The 22,523-nt window shown below is 43.1% G+C and overlaps 1 protein-coding gene across 2 annotated transcripts; it reads right to left on the bottom strand.

Moving 5' to 3' along the window:
• Positions 1–476: 476 nt before the first annotated feature.
• On the bottom strand, positions 477–22,108 carry LOC142860921 (hepatitis A virus cellular receptor 2 homolog). Of its 2 annotated transcripts, XM_075992843.1 has the most exons (7): positions 21,886–22,106; positions 20,338–20,676; positions 18,709–18,792; positions 10,090–10,130; positions 7,958–8,084; positions 4,791–4,827; positions 477–3,561 (listed from the first exon to the last, which is right to left on the bottom strand). In XM_075992843.1, the coding sequence occupies exons 1-7, from the start codon at positions 21,941–21,943 to the stop codon at positions 3,402–3,404; spliced, it is 846 nt and encodes a 281-aa protein (XP_075848958.1). In that variant the 5' UTR covers positions 21,944–22,106; the 3' UTR covers positions 477–3,401. The 2 variants fall into 2 exon arrangements, with proteins under 2 accessions (XP_075848958.1, XP_075848959.1); XM_075992844.1 differs by lacking the exon at positions 18,709–18,792 and having other exon boundaries at positions 21,886–22,108.
• Between the last annotated feature and the right edge of the window lie 415 nt (positions 22,109–22,523).

A 22,523-nucleotide genomic window follows, 5' to 3' on the forward strand; every position in this document is an offset into this window, starting at 1 on the left:
CTCTTATCTCTGCTCCTCTCTCTCCACTAGGGCTCCAGGCATGCTGTAGACCCCGTTTCATTGCACAGGAGCCGAGTTCCAAACGCTGGTCCTCATGTTCACACAGCAGCCATTTTTTAACCACCAAGCCATCTCTCTGCCCTCTCCCTTTAAAGACTCTGCGCTGCATCTTTGCCATTTCCTGGGCCTCTTGTACTATCTCCTTTGGCTCCCTCATTTTTTTTTTCCTCTGCCGCTCACCAATTCCATCCCAAATACATGACAGTAAGTGGCTACAGGTCTAAAACCAAGGGTTCTAAATCCAGCTTGCTGCGACCTTCTGGTGCCACTGACCTTGACCTATTTCTCATTGATGAAGACAAGAAACAGGAGAACATTGTTATAATGCTTAATTCAACTTTTATAAACAAAGAAAAAACAAAAATATTCCAGTTTTTCATAAAGTATGTAAAAGGAAAAACTGAAATATCCTATGGTATTATTATTGATTTGGGTATTTTTTCCATATGCTAAGCAGAGAAATATACAAGTCTAGGACCGCCTTTCTTGTCTTAAAAAATGTAGCATTATCTTCTGGCAACAGTACAAAGTCTGTGGTAAGAGATTTGGTTGTGTTTTCTGTTGTTGTCCCTAGAGACTAAACAGTGTCAAGCAGGAAGTAATCACTAATAAAGAGCTCCTGAATGAATGGATATGATCCTTTCTCCTGTTGGATCAATTAGACTTTCACAAGGCCAGATATGTGATTTATTCTATTGTCCCAGTACCAAAATGCCTGCACAATGCAACCACTTAAAAGTGTTTGCAGCTGGGTAAGGTAGACACAGCACTCAGGAGGAAAAGGCAGAAAGATTAGAAGCCCAAGGCCATCCTGGTGAATTCAAGAGCAGCCTGGGATATATGAGACCTTATCTCAAATCAAAAGCCAAAAAGAAGAAAAAAAGAAAGAAAGAAAGAAAGAAAGAAGGAAGGAAGGAAGGAAGGAAGGAAGGAAGGAAGGAAGGAAGGAAGGAAGGAAGGAAGGAAGGAAGGGCGAGCATGAGCTCTAAGCAAAGCTACCTGGTTCTTTTTAAAACCATATCCATACCATGTGTATTAGTTAGCTTTCCAGTTGCTATGATGAAATACCCGACCAAAGCCTCTTTAAAAGGGAAGGGTTCATTTTGACTTGTCAGTCAAGAGGACATTGTCCATCACGGTGGTGAGACATGCTAGTAGGAACAAGAGTGGGCTGGTCACATGGCATCAGCAGGAAGCAGAAAGAGATAGATGCTGGTGCTAAGCTTGCTTTCTCTTTTCATGCAGTTCAAGACACCAGCCGGTGGAATGACTCCACCCACCTCAACTACCTTAAATGCCTCACAGACTTGGCCAGAGAGTCATCCCCAAGGTGATGTTTAGATCCTGTCAAGTTAGCAACCGATAGAAACTGTCACACCATGTAATCAACCATCCCCCTATTGATGTCAAAAGCCCCCTGCAGACACCAGCACAGAATCATCTTTGGACCCGTGCCCTTGCTTAAAGACTTTGCCCAATAAGAAGGCTGATGGAGGAAACCACTGGGTTGATTTAAATGTGCTCAAAACCCTCCCCAGTGCAGTTTATAACTTGAAAACATCTGCTGCTACTTTCCTCGCCTGCATGAGAGCCGCTACCTCTAACTGAATTGTGTCAGCTGCCCCCCCTTCCATACACTCCTAAGAAAGCCAGTACCTCCCATAACTAACTAGATGCAGCCTAAACAACAAAATCCATGCAAGAAAAACTTGTCCAAACAGCCAGATACCTGCATCCCCATTGACAAGTGTCTTCTGATCTCCACAGTAGCTCCCCAGTGCAAAAGTCTTTTGACAAAGCTATCTTCCTGCTCATTTAATTTTTTTGACTCTGGGCTGTTTTATTAGGTTCTGTTATGTTTGGGAATGTACACAAACCAAGACACTGAACAGTCATAAGCCAGACAAAAATTGATCTCCACCAGCTTAGAAATTTGGTTTTGTGACCACTGTCCTTGTAGTGGAAGATCTGAGGCTGATGGCACAGATGGCTGCCAGGACTCTGCCTTCTTTCAATCAGGAAACAGCATGAGCATCCCAGTCACTGGTTCTTCTTCTGTGAGAAACACAGGTCCAGCTTCCTCCGGGAATGGAGAAGTTGTCAGAGGCGCTTCCCTCTGAGCACACAACAGGGAAGGTCGGACTTTGGCAAGGAGAGTTTCCTTTTATAGTCAGCAGGCCCCTGAGGAACCTTTTCTTTTTGTGAAGGGGGGTCTGGCTCCGTAGCTCACAAGCTCTCCATGCTCCTGCTTCCGCCTGCTGAGGGCTGGATTAATGACAGGTCTGCACGGCCATGCTCCCACTCAGAAGCTGTCAGGACTGAGACGGGGGCCGGTCGTGTAGAGATACACATTGCATCCAAGCAGAAGGTCCAGAGAAAACCTTCACTACTGTCTCATCCTTCCTTTCTTTCTTTATCTCATGTGTGACCACATATGTGTGTATGCACATTCAAATATGTGTGGAGACCAGAGGGCAATTTCCATTGTCTTTCCTCAGGAACACTGTCCACCTTATTTCGAGACAGGGGCTCTCTCTTGGAACTCACCAACTAGGTTAAGCTGCCTGGCGACCAAGCCACAGGGACCTGCTCTGTCGCCACTTCCCCATCTCTGAGTTTTCAGGCATGCATTAGCACGCCTAGCTTTTCCGTGTGGGTTCTGGGATCAGACTCCGGCTCCTCATGCGTGCACAACAAGCACTTCACCGTCTGAACCATCTTTCCAGCCTCCCTGTGTGCTTGCTTGATTGTTTTTTTTTTTCTCTTCTGTTTTTAAAGCAAAGTCTCACCACCATAGCTTAGGGTGGCCTTGAACTCACGATCCTCCTTCATCAGCCTCGTAAGTTATGTAATTATAGGCATGTGCCACCTGACTTTTTCTTAATTACTCAAGGTCCGAAATCTCTAGAAAAATCAGTGGTCACTTTAGATTGCCTGCATCCACACAGACCTGCACCTATCTCCCTTAGCCTAATATTCCCCGTACCTGTTGAAGAGCTTTGTGGACACACCACAATCCCGAATGTCCAGGTACTCCAGAGATATCAGACTAAGCATTCCTAAAGTGTGAAGGCACATGTGAGCTTCAATATCCATGATTAGCACTCTCTGGGTTGGGGTAGATCCTATCCCTGGAACTCAGAGGTAATGATGCATTTCAATATAGTATAGGTTACAGTTGAATCCCCTTATGAGCTAATTATCCCTAGAAAACAGGAACACTTCGTGGTGGACAGAACCTCCCAAACTTTTCAGATATGATATATCTCATAGTGTTCAAAAAGGAAAACCACAAAGTCAAAAATGAAGGAGAGCCTTAAAAAGCGAGAGCCCAGGGGTGGTCAAGATGGCTGCCCGCTGGTGACGTAGCAATAGTACTCATTGGCGTTCTCTATTTCGTAGATGTTCTCCTCGATGGTATAGACGTTTTCCTCTGACCGGTGTCTGCTTGCTCCCGCATTCGTTAGCCCCACTGGAGGGAGGTTGGCCAGTGTGATGAGGCTGTGAAGATAAAAGGATGCCGTTGACAGAATTCCCAGAGAACAGAGAAGAGAGTGAAAAGAGCCGTCTTCACTGCTGACAGCAGCCAACTGACACCCAGGACTCTGCACCGGGTGCGCACTGAGAGAAACCCAGGCAGTAATTTGGGGAACAATTAAGGACATGTAATTACTCTTAATTTTCTTAGGTATGTAAACCTTAGTCCCTGTTCTTAGGAGTTGTAGACTGAAGGGTTTGGGATGTGTCAAGATGCCTGCAACATCCTTACGAGTGGTTGAGAGAAAGCCCTGTGCTTACTGAGAACTAAAAACACAGGTGTTCCAAGTGTCGATTAGGAGTTGAAGGTAACGTGCTTTAACGTCCCTTGCGCTGTTGTTTCAACCCTCTGTGAACTCTAACAGTTTGAAAAGGAATGGGAAAGTGTGAATGTGTCAGAGACCCAATCGGGCTTGAGTTGGAATTCTGTGTTTCTTCCCAAAACCCAACATCATGACTTGGGTAAACGCATTTGTGTGTGTGTGTGTGTGTGTGTGTGTGTGTGTGTGTGTGTGTGTGTGTGTTTGGTTGCTCATTTGGTTGGGGTTTTAAATGTTTTTAGTGCTTTTGTACAAAATAAGGGTTTCATGACAACCTTTTTTATAGCCATATATTCTGTGTTCTGCCCATATTCGCACATGTCATCAATCTCTCCTGTGCCCCCTCCTCTTCCCAAATACTCTTCTATCTATTCTCACATCATCCATGTGTCTTCAAGACAGTTACACACTGTCCTGTGCATCTGTAGACTCCAACAGTGAACAAAGTACATATATCCATAGATATCTAACTTAGTAAACCCTGTGCCCAAGTTCTCGCAATTCTAGAAAGGGCTGCTGTGGGGAGCACTGGATCATTCGTTCCTTAGAGCTGATCACTGCTATTTGTTAGAGACTGTGCTGGAGTTACAGCAGTCAAACACAGCGTTCTAGTTCCTAGTTCGCGATAGGATTACAGCTAAAGGTGCAGTTCACTGGAAACTAGAAACAAATATTTTTAGTAATAAGGCCAACTATACAACTATAAGGCTTTGGAACTAAGGGAGCTAAATGTACAGGAGAGCAAATATTAAATTTTCATTTCATAAACAGAGGAAGTCTAACCTAAGATTTCAAAGCTTCCAATAGGAGGAAGAATAAAATCATAAGATGGTAGGGATCCCCAATACCCTTTTCCCTCTTCTATGTTCTTACCTTGAATTCTGTAACTTCTTTTTCTTATAAGAATACCCTGGGTAAAGGTGGAAGAAAAACCAATGAATACTTTTCTAAGATAACTTGAAGAAAGAAACAAAATGGACTGGTTGGAGATGAGAGCAGCTTGGTGACATTTGACCTTGCCTTAGAACAAACTAAATCAGCCGTTAGCGATCTTAGGATGATATTAACAATAATAATGTGGAGCTCTTATTTAACAAACATTATGAGGACTATTCTGTGTGTGTTGCAGTTTGGTAGGCACCAGGGACACACAGGAGAAGTTGTGAACGCTGACTCCATGAAGCATGCGTCTGAGTGAGGAAAGAAGAAAGGAAGGAAGGAAGGAAGGAAGGAAGGAAGGAAGGAAGGAAGGAAGGAAGGAAGGAAGGAAGGAAGGGTGGAAGGGTGGAAGAAAGGAAGGAGAGGAAGGACAGAAACAAATAATTTCAAATTGCACTGCATTATAAAATGAAACCAGCACCATACTAAACCAGAACCAGAGAAGGTTAGGCGAGCACGGTAAGACGTGACTTTTGAGGTCTGTTCCGAAAGAACAGAATGAGTCACCCATGTCAAGAGCGAGGGCAAACACTCCAGGAACAAAGAACTCTCGGCAGAGATCTGGGTGGGTGTCAAAACCAAAACGATAATGAGAGCAAAAGAGTGGCCCCCAACAATCTAAGAGGTAAAGCTGAGGCGTGGTCCCAAAGGCCTTTTCAGTTATTATCTTGTAATCCCAGCCTATGGGATGTGGAGGTAGGAGGATCAGGGGTTCGAGTCAAGCAAGCAATCCATGAGATCCATCTCAACCAAACAAACCAACGAATCAACAAAAAAAAGAATTTGGACAGTGTGAGAGAGCAAGATCGGTCGGGCACCATTGAATGATGGTATGATCTGATTACTATGTAGAGAACTGATTAAAAGGAAAAATTAAAAAAAAAACAAAAAACAAAAAACAAGCAAGATGCAGAACAATGAAGCAGTCTTAGATCTATTTTGCACAGAGGCTGCAATTGAAGCTGATTACATATTGAGATGTTGAAAAAAGAGGATTCTGGGATAACTTCTGCATTTCTGGCATAAGAAACCAGAGAGAGACAGAGAGAGAGAGAGAGAGAGAGAGAGAGAGAGAGAGAGAGAGAGAGAGAGAGAGAGTAAAATAATGAAGATGTCCAGGGCCTGACAGCTGGGTCCTGGTGGGTGGAATTTGGAAGCAGAAGCCTTGTATCTGACATGACTGTATGAACCTTCAAAGTGGAGCTATTACCTGGACAGATAGACAGGATGCATCAACACTGTAAGAGTTGAAAAGATTAAAGTGAAGATTTAAGTCCATGGAATTATGCTATAAAGTAGAGTGGTTTTTTTTTACAAAGAGATAAAGGCCAAATCCTGAGGAACTTCAGCTTTTAAACACCAGGCAGAAGACGAAATATCTGTATAATGATGGGACGGACTGACCAATCAAATACAACAAACGGTGTTTCCAGAGCCAAAAGAAAACATTATAGAACAAAGTATGGATTCTACTTGGGATATTATTGCAGAAAGACAAAGCTATCTGTGACCATTAGTAAAAGGAAAGCAATTTGGGATTGACTAAAATTGTGTCTGTGGCACTTTAAGGATAGGAGTGAGATGGACAGTTCAGAGGGAAAACATAAAGGGATGGAGACTTGGCACAGGGAGCACCTTTGCTGTTTCCTTGGCTAAGAGAGGGTTGAAGGAGGCTAAGCAGTAGTGAAGCTTGGGTGACCATCTCAGTCGGTACACAGTCCACTCGAAAGCCAGAGGACTGATCCACTTCCAGGTCAGCTTGTGGCTATAATGTCATGACTTAAGAGCAGGCCACCTCATCTGTCAGATTGCTACCCACAAAATCTAGGGGAAAATTATAAACTGAACAGAACATTCTGATCTATTTCTTAAAACCACCCTCTGTGTTTACCCTTGTCCTTCTAAATCCACTGTGGTTGGTCAAGGAACGCCTACAAACACCAAAGTATGCTCAAGTTCCTTATATAAAACACCACTAATACCTGTCACATCCTATCACACACTTTAAATGACCTCAAGACAGCGTGTAATATCTAGCATGCTATAAACATTATACTTAAATAGTTGCTGCCTTCTTTGGGAGATTAAAAAGTCTATACATGTTAAGGATAAATAATTTTCAATAATTTTTTACTTTATGGTTGAGTCCAGAGATGTAGAACCTGTGTGCACTGAAAGTTAGCAGTTATATGTGCATTAGATTTCACCCATGCCTCTTTTAAAGACAAGCAAAAGAGAGAAATAGAGCCATCTATTTAAATAAAGACAAATAGCTGTGTGTGCTGAGCACTGTGAGGAGAAACCCCAGTCTGGAAGCCCAGGCATGGTTCAGTGTTAAAGAGAGGCGCCTGAGAAAGCAACATAGAAACCCACACAGAGAGAGAGGTTGTGTTGTTGGGCTTCCTAATAAGCATGGTTATATTTATAATTTAACTAGAGTAGCTCTTTCAGTGAGTTAGAGAGAGACAGAGAGAAGAGAGGACCCGGGAGTTGGGGGGAAAGAGATGAGACAAAGGGAGGGAGGGGGAAGAAAGAGAGGGAAGAGCAGAAAGGAGAGGTACCCAAATGCTACAACTCACATGAGGCCAGAGGACAGTCTGAGGGAAAACATCATTATCTTCTTCTACCACGTGGGTCTCTCAGATCAAACTTAGAGCATCAGGCTTGTGACAGGCCTTAACCCACTAAGCCGTCGCACCAGCCCCAGGATTAGCTTGTGTATCTAAAGATAGCCATTCTGGCTGTCTCCCACACTTGAAGGTCTAGACTTGGACCTTGCTCACAGTGAAACTTGGAGAACTCAGCTGCTCTCAGCAAGCTGTACTTCCCTCTGCCCTAGACTGGGAAGGAATAGTACTGCCTAGTTTATAACTGTTGATGACTAAGATGTCTGTAAAAACATTTAGTACAGTGTCTACCTGCCACATAGGTAGAAGTTTGAGAGATCGCTAGTTATCAGCTATGTTGCGGGCAATGTGAGGAAGGACAAGTGAGTGTCCTTAAGGTTTGCTTAAAAAATTGTATTTCTATCTAGGTTTGCACTGCTCCTATGGTAACCATTCTCTATCAGAAAGTAAAAGAAGCAGCATCCAGCAACTTACATTTAAGGAATAAAACACCAAAGATGAGTGCCAGGGCCAGCCCAGCAGAGACTCCTACTCCGATATAGACAGCCGTTCTGATGGTTTCTCCAGAGTCCTTCACTTCATCGGTCCATGTGGAAATTTGCTGGGGGACAGAGAACAGGAGTCAAGTTTGGGAAGCCCAGAAACTGGTCATATGCTCAGCAAGTCTTGTGATTAAAGAAGAAGACCACTCTTCTTCATAGTCTTAGGATTGCAGGAATGATGAAGCCTCCCTTTATCTGTCCTCTTCCAGACTAGACCCAGTTAGCAGAGGAATGAAATGGGCTAGCTCAGTGTCTGCAGTTAACAAGGAGATAAAGCACCCCCCTCCAGTGCTGTGGGTGTAGAAGTCACTCTGCGGCCCACCTGCCCACATCCCTACAGAGGCTGGATAGTGGATCCTACTGCCTCAAAATTGTGTGTTCAGAGGGATGGAGTTCCCGAAGTCTTTCAGGGAAACCACCATTCACACAGAAATGTCACACAGCACTGTTACCAGAGCCAGGACTTTGTAACCACACAGTCCTCAGCTCAAATCCCACATCCCCAAAAGCTCAGTGACCCTGTGGAGTGATTGAGACAATTAGCATGAAACCTGTTTCTGTATGAACACTCGGTCAGTGGCAAACACTACTGCTATTTCTCTCATTTCTGATACCAAGGAGTCGCAGAGAACATCCTTCTATTTCTAAATTGTTAGTCCACATACCACCTTCAAAGGCAGTAATAGTAAAGACAGTTTAGAAGAAAATAAGACACTTAGCCATAGCGGTGAACATTCATAATCCCAGCACGCGGGAGGCGAGGGCTGGAAAGTAGCAAATTGAGGCCACCCTGGGCTACAGATCAAGACCCCATTTCAAAAAGACCCAAAGCACTCATGTATATATGAGAACTAATTAGATACAGTAGGTAATGAACAAGAAGAAGACAAAAACATGGGAGGAGACATGAGAGGGATCTAGGAGGAGTTGGAGGGAGAATAAAGTGAATCTTATTGAAATACACTGTGTTCATGTACAAAATAATCTAAGACTAAATAAAAACTACATTTAAAAACAATAAAATGATAAACAATGAAAGCAGTAAATCTCAGAGGTTAAATCCTCCATTTAATCACTACACGTGACTTCTGCAAAAGCAAGAGGCCTATGTACAAGTACTATGTGTTAAGCACTTGGGACAACAGAATTTCTTAAAGGTACTCTCTATCTCAAAGAGGGGAGAGAGAGACAAGCACACAAGATGCCAGGCACTAACCATGAGTGCACAAATAAGGGACTAAATTAGATGAATGTAGGCCTCTAGATGTGGCCTTAATGAGTTGGTTTTATTGTTCTTACCTATTTATTGTTGGTTTGTGTGTGCACACGCATACATGTGCATCCATGCCGTGGTACATGGTGATTAGAAGACCACTCTCAGGAGTCAGGTCTTCGCCTCCAACATGAGTTCTCAGAATTACACTCACGTAGTCAGGCTGTGCAGCAAGTGCCTTTACCCACTGAGAAACTCAACGTCCACTCATTGAAGTTGCTACTACTAGCTGGCTTTTTAGTGATTTTTTTTTCCCTGTCTAGTTCAGGACATAATAGTTCAGTACATAAATTCTTGCCTCTGGGTGTTCCTGAGTTGTGTCTTGTTACATAAAAATGAATTTTAAAAAATGCAAAATACAAGCTGGACACCCCAGCCCTGTGGCGGAGGAGGTGGAGAAAGATTGGGAGTTCGTTATCGTTCTTAGCTACATAATAAGTTTAGAACCAGCCTGAGCTACATGACACCTTGTCTCGATGCCACAACAAGCTCGAAGTGGAAAACCTGAAAAGAAAGGACAAGGGACCTTCACAGTGACACATAGCAGTGGCATTTGCAAAGACAGATGAAAAGCTTCTTTCTTCTTGGGGGTTTTCCACACTTAGTACATGCCAGAAATTTCACACTCACACCCAACTTCTATCAGTAACAGGCCTATATAGTCAGACCTGTCAACACATGAAAGCCACAGAGTGTGAAGACAAGAAAGGCACAAGCTTTCCCACACAAGGGGTGCCCTGGAGGAAGTCTACGCTCATCATAATGTTAGCACACACACCAAAGTTACTTACTGTTTGGCTTTTATCCTGGAGGGTCCCCAGAGTCTGTGTCTCTGTCACACACATATGCAAAGGGGAGGAAGCAGACAATAGTTAAGAATGGTTTTTAACTCCAGATCAAAGAAAAAAACTAAACATACTAGCAATCCTGTTAAATACTATTTCGTCTCCCTATGTTCCACAAAAATTAGAAGACCAACAAAAGACACTGAATGCATACAAACCAATCTCAGGGTTGTGTCCTTCCACACAGATAATCACCTCCTCTCTCTGTTAGGTCTTAAATCCAGGACAAATTGCTGAGGTGCCGATTTAACATACCAAAGCAGACCTGGCTGCCAGGTTCTCCCAGCATCCCTCAGTCAGGTTACAAAGTATGACAGGCCTACCCCACCCCCTACCGTGAACTCTCTAGCCCAGGAGCTGGGTTACCCTTCCCTATATAATCCAACCCTTTAGGCTAGGCCATTTCTTTTTTATCCATTATCCTCCAGGCCTCTTAGTTTCCTGGTCTCCTGGCTTTCCCCTCTCCTCACAAGGCCCTACTTAGGGTCACTTCCACTCTGGACTCTCCCAGATGCCTTTGCTTCTGGCTATGCTCTCCCTCCTATCTACAATAAACCTTCTCTCCCACCACCTGCAGGAACAATCATGCCAGCCTTTAGCGATCCAGTAATATTAATATCATTCGGTCATAGTCTAATTAGACTTTCAAAGACACAAAACTCAGGGAAAAGTTTAACATTTATTCATTGCCACGGTATTTAGTTAGCTGCTTTCAAATGGAAACAATCACTAGGGTTTCCCAGGGGCCAGGCATTTTGCCAAACACTTTTAAGGAACTATCTCGTTCTGTATGAAAAGAACTGTCCTAAAAACACAAACTCAGAGAAAATGAGTGAGTGTGACTTCCTCAGGTCTGAGTGATGAATGTGTCATCAAAGAAACTGGGAGGGAAATTCAATAAATTCCTCGAATTGAATGAAAATTAAATACAGCGTAGCCAGCAGATATAGTGAACGCACTGTAAGAGGGAAGCTTTAACTACGTAAAGGCCTGCATTTAAAACATCGGAGAAACCTCGAGGTCTTAGAAAAGCAAAAACAACTAAACCTAGACATTGGGGTAGGAATTAATGCCAGTACAAAGAATCAATGGAAAGATGGACCAAATCAGTAATCTCTTGGCCAAATTAACCAAAAGAGAAAAAAAAAAAGACCCAAATCCATAAAATTAGAGTTGAAAAGGGAGACATTACAACTGCTAAAAAAAAAATGGCATTTAGAAAATCATTATGACTTACTTAGATATTCCACTAAACTGAGCATCTAAAATAATGAATTGGTTTCTAGACACATATGATCTACCAAAACTAAACCAAGATAATCTGAACAACTTCAGATTTATAACAAAAAATGAAATTGAAGCAATAATTATTTATTCCAACTAAATACAGCCCAGATATTTTCACTGCTAAATTCCACCAGACCTTTAAAAAATAGCTAACACCATGTTCCTTGTATTATTCCATGAACTTTAGATAGAAGAAATGCTCTCAAGATCATTGTATAGAGCTAATTTTGGCTAGCCTGATACCAAAACCAGAAAAAGACATAAGAACAGAAGGCCAATCTTCCTGATGAAATTAATTCAAAAATAATCATCAATAAAATATCTGCAAACCTTCCAGGCCAGCCAGCCATGGCAACAGAGTGAAACCTTGTCTCAAAAACAACAGTAACAACAAACAACTAGAAAACCAAATTCAATAATTAAAAAAAAAAATCTCGAATATAATCAAAATGCCTTCACCAACAGAAGCAGGGATGGTTCAGCATATGCAAATCAATAATAGTAATAAGTCACATAAATAGACTAAATGGCTTCCCTGGACTTTTGACCAAGATTGAGTACAGTACCCTGAGGGCAGTGGAGGAAAGTCCAGAGTGAATGTGTGCTGTTAACATGGGTCCAGCCATGTTGAGGGCTCCTCCAGTGCCTCAGCCCCATGGGAGCAACAAAGCCTTCCTTGGAAGAGCCTTGGGACTGCCAAAGCCTTCCTCAGGGATTCAAGTATGACTGTTGATAGTGTGTTCAGAAAATGTCCACCTTAGCCTCCTCCCAGCCTGATGTTCACAGCCCGAAGCTCTCCTCCAGATCTAGCTCCTACCCAGATTAGCTAAACCTGCCTCCTTGTTCAGCCATATGCAATAGCCCCACCTCCCTGTTCAACTCTATATATAAGAAATGTACTGAGCTTCCCAGGTGCTAAGGCTCCCCCATCCAAGAACCCAGCGCACCCAATCGCAGCTTTTCTGCGTGTCTATGTGGGTTTGTCATTTCTTCATTCCCCCTCCACTTCAGTAAGTAGCCAAGTCCTTTAGCTGGGCAAAGACGTGGCAGTACATAAAGAGATTTAAGGACAAAAATCAGATGATCATTCTCAGTAGACTCAGGAAGGGCCAGTGACAAAGCTTAGCATGCCTTTATGCTAAAAGAAGCTGAGAAGAAACTAGGACTAGCAGGCACATGCCTCGGCACAGGGGCTGGGGAAGGAGCTGCTCAGTTGATAAAGAGTACATGCCTAGCACTTACAGAACCCCCGTGTCTGGTCACAAACACTGCATAAATATTAAGTGTGGCGGCCCGTGCCTGTGATCCCAGAACTCAGGAGACAGGAGTTCAAGGTCATCACTGACTACGTAGCAAGCTTGAGAACAGCCTGGGCTACATGGGACTCTGTTTCAGAAAAAAATAAAGAACTCTTTGAGAAGGAACATACCCCAGTATAAAGTTTATATGCAACAAACCCTACAGTCAACATTGTAATAAATGGGAGAAACTCAAAAAACAGTCAACTGAAATCAGAAATTGAACAAGGGTGTCTACTTTCTCCATTGCTATTCAATACAATTTTTGAAGTCCTAGCTAGAACAATAAGAAAAGAGAAAGAAACAAAAGGGATATGAATTGAAAATGGAGTCAACATATTCCTATTTGTAGATGACACAATAGTGTACGTAAGAAATACTGAAGCCTGGACCAGAACATTCTTAGAGCTGATGCTCTCAGCAAGCCATAGATGAGATTGCATGAAATAGAAAGTTTCTATAATGAAAAGAAAGCAGACAGAATGAGAGAAAATCTTTGTTAGCTATATATTTCATAGGATTAATATCTAGAATATATAAAAAAGAAAACTTCAAAGCTAATTAACAAAAGAACAAACAACTTAATGAAAAATGGATTAATGTCTGTTCCTTACATGAAAAGACAAAGTACACTTGGCCAATAAGAATGAAAAATTAAAATTATATAGTCTTGTTTATCTATTTTATGAATTTATTTATTTAATATGTGTGTGTGTGCACGTGCGTGCGTGCATGCACTCACATGCCATGGTATGCCTGTGGATATCTGAGGAGAGTTGTAGGATTTAGATCTCTCCTTCCAGCATGTGGGTGGGATCCAGAAACCACACTTAATCATCAGGCTTGATGGCAAAGTGCTGGCCTAAGAGTGAGATTCTGTCATTTCAGTCAGCGTGGGCCTCATTAAGAAAATAAATAAGGTCAGGCGGTGGTGGCCACGCCTTTAATCCCAGCACTCAGGAGGCAGAGGCAGATGGATCTTTGAGTTAGGGGCCTGCCTAATCTACAGAGTAATTCCAGGACAGTCATAGCTACACAAACAAACAAACAAACAAATAAACAAATGCTAGCAAGGGTAAGGAGGAAAACATGATCCCCTCACACTGGTGGATCATGTAAATTAATTCAGCCACTGTGGAAATCAGTACAGAAGCCCCTCAAAAATAAATAATAGAGAAAGAAAACCCTAAAATCTAAAAATAGAACTACCACATGATGCAACGGTTCAAGGATTCTAAGCCAACACACCACAGAGATAACGTGCACATCCATGTTTATTGCTGCGCTAGTCACAAGAGCCAAGTTACAGAGTTAGCCTAGGTGCCTATCAACATGTGAAGGGATAGAGAAAATATTACATGGGCATGCATACACACACACACACAATGGAATATTAGTCAACCACAAATAAGAATGAAATTATGGTATTTATAGGAAACTGGCAATTTTTTGGTCTCCATAGGAAACTGGCAATCATAAAATTAGCCCCATACACATTCAGAAAAATGAACACTGTGTTTTTTTCTTTTTAGGGAACACTAGATTGTATATAAATGTTGTGGTGGTTTGGATGAGAAATTCCACCACCCCCACACTTAGTCCGCAGTCAGTGGTGTCATTTGGGGGAAATTATTGGAACCTTTAGGAAGTGTAGCCTTGCTTGAGGAAGTACGTCACTGTGAGGTGGGTTCTGAGGGCATATAATCCCACCCCATTTCTTCGCGCTTTGTTTCCATCTCTCTTTGTCTCTCTCTGTCTGTCTTCCTCTGTCTCTCCCTCTCCCTTTTCCAGTGTACAGATAAAGTGACCCTACTATCATGCCTTCTAAGCATTATGAACTCTATCCCTGGGAAACTTGAAGCTGAAATGAACTCTTTCTTCCTCAAAGGGTTTTTGGTCAGAGTGTTTAGAATGGATGAATAAAATCATTCATCCATATGGAATTAAACAGAGGTGAAGTTATATTGAGAAAGAAGTGAAGTAGCACAGGTGGGGAGAAGAAGGAGAGAATGATGAATATTGTCATACTAGATAACTGTCCTGGAATAAAAATGTCTCTAGGAACCTGTTCTACAAACAATAAATATACATCAATCAAAACTTAAAAATAAAAAAATATATATATGATCTAAAGAGTAGAGGCTGTTAGTCACTTTAGACAAGAAGAGGAACTGAGAATGAGTTACGCCCTACTTCATGAATGAGAATGTCTTCCCGTGTAGGCTCTCAAGGCTTTAAAGCCACTTTCGTAACTTCAAGGCCCTCAACAACTTCACCCAGCAATGTCACCAACATGAAGAGAGTCACATAGCTCATCTGCCAGCTTCTATCTCTCCTTTGAGTGCATTTACTTCTTCATCTGCTCATCTGGCCAATGGCTGTACTAATTTATACCAGGTAGAGGGGACAAGGCCCCACCAGTAAGACAGGAGGAAAGCCTACAGACACTGCATTGTGAAAGAAAGCATAGCTTCCAGCCTCCAGAAAACCAAGGGAACCCATTCATCTGGGTGCCCGAGTCAGTGTGAAAAGTCCATCGCGTTCCTGAACCCTCTAAATGTAAATTCTTCAGGATGCACCAAGACTTTCAGCAAGTCTGAGCCTAACTAACTGACTGTGGTTTAAAGATTACAAAGACGGTCTCAGCCTAACATCATTTAGGGGGGAAAGCGCTCCAGCTTTGTTTTCATTATCTGAAAGCAACTTAAAGCAGAAAAACCACAGGGTGGAACCTCAGAGTAAACAGGAATCTTCACCACAGGCAATATTTGACACGGAAATGTTGCTTCTGCTTCTCCATCACCGCGATTCTTGGTCTAAGTGGCAAGACTGACTTGTTCTCTCTCTCTCTCCCTTGTGTATGTGTCTGTCTGTCTCTGTGTATGTGTCTGTCTGTCTCTGTCTCTTTCTCTCTGTCTCTGTGTCTCTCTCTCTGTCTCTTTCTCTCTGTCTCTGTGTCTCTCTCTCTGTCTCTTTCTCTCTGTCTCTCTCTTCCTTTTTGAGACTGTGTCTCAAGTAGTCCAGGTTGCCTTCAAAAGCCAGGTGACCTTGATCTCCTAATCCTCCTACCTTCCCCTCCTGAGGGAGGGACAGCAGGTCTGTGCCACCACGCTTGACAAAGACTCTGCCAATTCAGCAATACCTCCAGCCCTGACCTCTTTACTTTTCTCCTCCATTTCGTTTTGCTATAAAAAAGAACAAGAGATGTCTGTAATATTGTTTTCTGTTTTACTTGGAGAACTGAAGACTGCACTAGAAACAGGCATCAGGGAGGAGGAATAAAGTGGTCATGAATGTATATAGATGCCACAGTTACTGTCTGCTTGGCACTGAGGTACCAGCAATGGTTCTTAGCGCTGTCAATCTTTTTTATAGTTATTCGGTTGGATTTCTTTCGTTCTTTCTTTCTTCTTTTTTCTTTTAATTTTTTTTTTTTTTGAGACAGGGTCTCTCTAAGTAACCTTGGCTGTCCTGGATCAAGTTGGCATGGGAATTTACAAAGATCCTTCTGCCTCTGCCTCCCAAGTGCTAAAATTAAAGGCATGTGCCATCATGCCTGACCCTAATCTTATATGTGTGTGTGAGTGTTATAAGTAAACTATATAAATATAAATAAAATAATTATATATAAATATATTTATATGATGTACGTATGTATGTACCACTATTTTGCATTTTCAAATAAAGAAACAAGTTTTACTTTATCTTAATGTTCATGTATGCACGTGTGTCTACAAGTAAGTGTGTGTGTGCTCATGGGACATGCTATGGTGTATATATGGAGGTCAGAGAAAGATCTTTGGGAGATCCTTCTCCAACATTTTGGGACCTATGATCTAAATCAGGTTGACAGCCTTGGTGGCAAGGGGCTCTACCTGCTGCACTAACACACCAACCCAGAAACAGGATGTTAGAGAACTCTGCTCATGACACATGAAACCTAAACTTCAGAGAATTGTTGCAGCACTAACTACTGAGATCAGAACTGGCCAGGAGACCTGAATTTAGAAGCCAGTTTACTCTCAGTGCAGTACGGAACCATTTTCTCATTCCGCCTTCTGGCCCTACTAACAGCACTGGTGACAGGCGCTAATGTACCCAGAGAACACACTGTGACCAGACACTGGACTAACCATTATGGTCTCATTTTCTTAATGAAATCCTACAAGTCATAGCTTGTGAATTATATGGTATGATGAGAGGGGACTTAACCTATTATCCTCTCCCATTTCAGAAAAATGAAAAGAGCTTCATAGAGTTGAAGGGCAGAACTCTACCCAGAAATGAGATGAGATTAATCTTCGTGATCGATGTGCCCTGTGATCAGCTTCTTCTGTCTCCTTTGTCTCCTGGGACAGCTCCAACCTTGGCCCTAGAAAGAACTGAGCTCCTCCTTATGAGGCTGACACCTGAGGAAGATGATGATCGGTGTTTAGCTAGAAAGGGCCCTGATTTCACCAAATCAATCCCTTATCCCAGATATAAGCAACAGCGCCAGCCCAGAGTAAATCAGAAAATAACAAAGACAATAACCCTTTACAGTAAGTTTACTTAATATCTAACCAAAATAGAATCATTTCTTGTAGTGAGCTGCGTGGAGTCACACCTGATGGAAATGTATAATCAACTCCTGAGATGGCTAAGGCCTGACCTATGCTATGATCACGCAATGATTATCAGCTGCTTGCATATGTGTGGGCCTATGGGCAGTGCCCACCTAGCAATCCAGGGTTGGTAGCCCATGCCTACTTAAGGGCTGGGAGGGGTTTGCCCGGAGAGAGAGAGGTTTGGAGATTCCCCATACGGGCCACCACCTGTCACGTCCCACCTCGTCCAGCAAGGATGACGCGACCACCGGAGCTCTTCTTGCTGACAGTTTATTCAAGACCTTTTTTAACAACTGTATCTCTCTCTCTCTTTCCCCTCTCTCTCCTTCTTCTCACTGCAGTTTATTCCAGGACTTTATTCACTTTCTCTCTCTCTCTCTCCCTGGGCAAATCTCTCCCAGCCCTTAAAAAGGCACAGGCTGCCAAACCCAGATTGCCAGGTGGGCACTGCCCATAGGTCCACGCATATGCAGGCAGCTGACAATCATTGCGTGATCATTGATTATCATAGAGAGCACTCGCTTTCGGGACTGCGGAGGGCGGGAGCCAGCACCCTCAGGTGCACTCCACGCAGCTCTCTACAATTTCTTATTAAAAGTTTTTTAAATTAAATTTTAAATAAATGCCTGCAAAATGACCCCACATATAATAGCACTTCCCTGAGACCTGAATCCAGTCCCCTCATCTCATTCAGGGCAGGAGAGAGCAGGTGCCTCTAAGTTTCTCTCTTATCTCCACATGCCATCCATGGTACGTGAGCACAGAGAGAGAGAGAGAGAGACAGAGACAGAGACAGAGACAGACAGAGAGAGACAGAGAGACAGAGAGAGACAGAGAGAGAGAGAGACAGAGAGAGAGAGAGAGACAGAGACAGAGACAGAGATATTAATTTATTAAAATGTAATAAAATTGAAACTTTAAGTAAGAGGGGGCCCTTGTTGGCAGTGAACCTTACCCTCTAATAGGTGAGCCATCTCTACAGCCCCAAATGACTCTCTTTTAAATGACATGATGGCAATGGTAAATGGTTCTCTTTCTTTGAATAGCAAAACCTGTGGACATCCAAATTAAGTTCTCCATGGGGGCAATGTTATTTTTCCTGAGACAGGAAAACCAGAGGTCTCTGGGCCACGCCCCTTGGACAACAAGAGGAACCAGAGCCCCAGGGAACCGAAAAGCCTTGGCCCAGGTCACTTGGCTAGTGTGTGACTTCTACAGAATCCTAACCCAGGGACCAACATGTGTGGCCACCCCCTCACTCACCTCAAACAATATCTCAAGTGTGAAAAGTGATTTTCTTAGCTATTTATCATATTCCAAACTCTGTGAACTGAGATCTGAATTAAACACATACACCTGTGCTCATGTCTCACCTGAGCCATCTCCCTTGGTAGTTAGGGTTCTTGGAGAAGTTGGAGTAGGGTATCCACGAGCAGGGACAACCGGGGTGATCTTGGCTTGAGTCAAAAAAAAAAAAAAAGTTAAGGATCAGGATTTTCAGTTAGTTCTCTCCTTTCAGCGTGTGGGTTACAAAGACAAAACTCAGGGGATCAGGCTTGGCAGTGAGTGAGCTTACCCACCGAGCCCTCTCGCCTGCCCAGGAGTTAGGATTTACGTCAGGGAATCCACAGGGCAGCAAAGAATATGTGAAAGATGAGAAAAGAAAGACACATGCCCTCACCTTCAAACCGGCATGGTCACATTCAGAGAGAGATAGCACCTACTTCAGACACATAACCGCAGCAGGACGTGGTTGCCATCGCCACTGTCTAGTCAGTGATGGAACTACCAGTGTGAAAGTCACATGAAAGCTCATAAACATCACCTTGTAGAATCCTTTCAGGGATAGTTGACTACATTGTACAGCTGAAGAGGTCACACATGAAGTAATGCTCCAATGTTACACATTTAGTAAGGACAGTTGATTTGAACTCTGTTCCAGATGACCACAAAAAGTTTTTTGCTGAGCTGTATACCTAACCCTATCTATTATAAACTTTAAAACATAAGAATTTATACATAAACACCTCCTTAAGATGTACATACAACCCAAGGCTTATATTCCTGACTTACCTGAAGAACATATTTGCAAAAAAAAAAAGAAAGAAAGAAAAAGAAAATTCAAAATTCATCCCAGATACGGCAATGTTTCTGCATTGCAGGTGGGCCCAGGCACCGGAAGGAGGTGGAAAGATCGTAAGACTCAGAGGTGGTAGACAGACCCAAGGAAACAATCTTCCAGACAACACAGGACTGCTGCACATATGAACTCACAGAGACAACGACAGCACTCACAGACATGCAAAGACTCAAGCCACACAAATCCCAGCACTGAGATGGGGAAGTGGGCATTGATCTCCACTCCTAACTAAGAAGCTATTTGAATTGACACCAGCTGGGAAAGGGCAAGTCCAGCGTCCTGCAACGGAGTGTCAATGGGTATACAGCCACACAAAGAGCAGGCCCGCTGACAACGCAGACTCCATCTGACTCTGAGCACTTTTTTGGTTTGATATTTTTCACGTTTTGGTTTTACTTGTCTGTTTTGACTTTTGGCGGGGTTTTGTTTGGTTTTGCTTTGTGTGTTTGTGGAGGTCTGTGTCTAAGGGATAGAAAGAATATGAAGTTGTGTGGGTAGGAAGGTGGGGAGAATCTGGTGAGAGCTGGAGGAGGGGAAAGAGTATGATCAAGAGTATAGTATGAAAAAATTTTTTAAAAATTAATTTAAAGAAAGGAAGTTTCCAGTGACCTAATGATCAGGCAGGGTCTTGAACCTCTCTCTGGTCTAGGCCTTTTGTCCCCTTCTCTAGGCTGCATCCTTGAGTACGAAAACACATGGCAGGTACATCATTGGCCTTCACAGGTGAGGCCTCTTCATCCTAGGCCTTCCCATGGCACCCCCAGGACTGTAACTAGAGGTGATATAATCCATATGTGTATTATGATATCATGACCCACAGGTGATTCTTATGGACAAAGAGAACATAGGAAGGTCTACTCACCTGGTCTGATGTCTAATTCCAGGTTTAATTTTTTATCATTCCCTATACCAGGGAATTCTACCCGGCAGCAGTAGGGCCCACGGTCAGCTAGAGTCACATTCTCTATGGTCAGGGACACATCTCCTTTGAGGAAATTCCCCTTTAGCTGGTATCTTCTGGATTTCTGATGTATCACATTTCTTTCATCAGTGCTGAGCACCCAATTGTCACACCGTGACCAAGGACAGGGTCCCTTGCCCCAGCACACAGGCACAGGTCTCCCATAGGCAGCTAGACTGTAGTCGCAGGGCAGATACGCATTCTTACCGACCTCGACTATAACTGCATTTTCCAAAGACCCTACACAGAGGAGAGAATGGTGAGACAGTGAGGGAGTGGTTCCATTTCTGTTGGTAATGCATCATAGAATTAAAGAGGAAACTCTGGCTGCTCTGTTGGGAGGAGGATTGACGGTGCCAATGATTCTCTGTCACCAGAGGAAGCAGTGAGTCCTGTTCAGACACTTACTATGATTGCCCATGCCTCTAATCCTGGAGCTTGACAGGATTAGACTGGAGACGACAGGAAGATCCCAAACTAGCCCGCATGATGAAATCATCTCTCAAAAAATAAATTAACAGTCCAGAAAGTGATGACTGCCTTTAATCCCTATACTGAGGAGACTGTGGCAAAAGTGCAGTGAGTTTGAGGCCAGCACTGGCAACCTCTGCTCATTCCCTAAAATGTCTGCCTCCATTGGCCTGAGAAGGAACATGAGAACCTGCATGTCTCTCAGTTCTCATGTGCTGTGGGCCCTTGATCCCCACCCCACCCCATTACAAACACATACTTTTCAGCCCTCAAAGAGTACTGTGAACAATTTTTTTAAAGATTAAAAAACATGTAGCAAAGGAATCAACATTCAGAAAAATGAGAATTGTTGGCTAGGAAAATGGCCCACCTGTCTGGGCTAGCTGTCTGTTCATTAGCAAAGAAAAGATAACCTAATTCTCAATATCTCTCTCTCTCTCTCTCTCTCTCTCTCTCTCTCTCTCTCTCTCTCTCAGAGATAAAAGTTCCGACAAAACAAAACTAGTAGCTTGCATATTTGAAACTCTTCAAATGTTGTACTGAAGTTTAAATTCCTTTATAACAACACACACATACACACACACCTATATAATATATATAATAAAGTATTCAAACCACATAAAGGGTACATGAAAGCAGGACCACCTCTCCCAACTCTTCCCATCCCCCTAGAGCTCAACCATTCAAAAATGTCCACACACTGTTGCCTCCTGACAATGCTTACACACATAACAGGGCACCTTGGTTCTCTCTGTAGCATTGTGATTCCCAGCATCTGTATCAGGTTGTTCAATTAGGCTCTCTGCTTCTCTCATGGATGGATATGTCTAATTTACTTACCCGATCTCCACTGTTGACATTTAGGTTACTTCCCAACATATGCTATTAGAAATAGCATCACTCCGCCCATCCTCTATCTCTGTCTTGCCCTCTGTGTGATAATCTTTTTCCATCTGAAAAGTACCGGCCCAGACTTACTTGCAAGTAGCAGTAGCAACAGCAGCAGGACACCGTTGAAAATAAGATGTGAAAACATTAGGACTTGGCGGGGAAAAGCAAAGGCCAGCTCAGTGTAGGCACAGCTTTAGCTCTCCAGTTAAAATGGTGCTTCCTCTAACTTCTGTCTACCCCAGAATCATGAGGGCTGACCACACCCACTCAGGGTCAACCTACTTCCCAGGGTGTCTGACCACATGAGGTTCCTGTGTTAGTACAGCTAGTCACATCTGAGAACGTTCCTGTCCTACGTCATGTCACAGTAGACCATGTCGGCTGGCACTCTGACGTTTATCACATGAAATCAACAAAAAGGAAGCAGTATTTCAGGGAAAGAAAAGTATTAGTCATGGCAAAAGTCTTCTAACATCTCAGATAAAACAGCCTGAGACGGTCCATGTATAAACCCAGCTGGTTACTAAGGAACAAAAAATATAAACATGTCACTCATGTATTCGAGCTGTCAGGTCCCTCTCCATCAATCCAGCCTGTGGCTGCTGTCCTTGATGCACCTGGAGTGGGAGCTGAAGCAGTGAAGCCGGACATGTGGTGCACACCTTTAATCCCAGCTGCTGGGAGGCAGAGAGAGGCAGGTGGAGTTTAAGGCCAGCCTGGTCTAC

This window comes from Microtus pennsylvanicus, chromosome 11 (assembly GCF_037038515.1).
Source record: "Microtus pennsylvanicus isolate mMicPen1 chromosome 11, mMicPen1.hap1, whole genome shotgun sequence".
NCBI classification, from domain to species: Eukaryota; Metazoa; Chordata; class Mammalia; order Rodentia; family Cricetidae; genus Microtus; species Microtus pennsylvanicus.

What these genes read in the sequence shown, in the direction of transcription:
- LOC142860921 (XM_075992843.1), bottom strand. Translation starts at nt 21,943, where the DNA reads ATGTTTTCACATCTTATTTTCAACGGTGTCCTGCTGCTGTTGCTACTG. An exon ending in GTTGCTACTGCTACTTGCAA is followed by an intron (nt 20,677 to 21,885) that starts GTAAGTCTGGGC and finishes TCCTCTGTGTAG; the next exon opens with GGTCTTTGGAAAATGCAGTT. An exon ending in GGAATTAGACATCAGACCAG is followed by an intron (nt 18,793 to 20,337) that starts GTGAGTAGACCT and finishes TTTTGACTCAAG; the next exon opens with CCAAGATCACCCCGGTTGTC.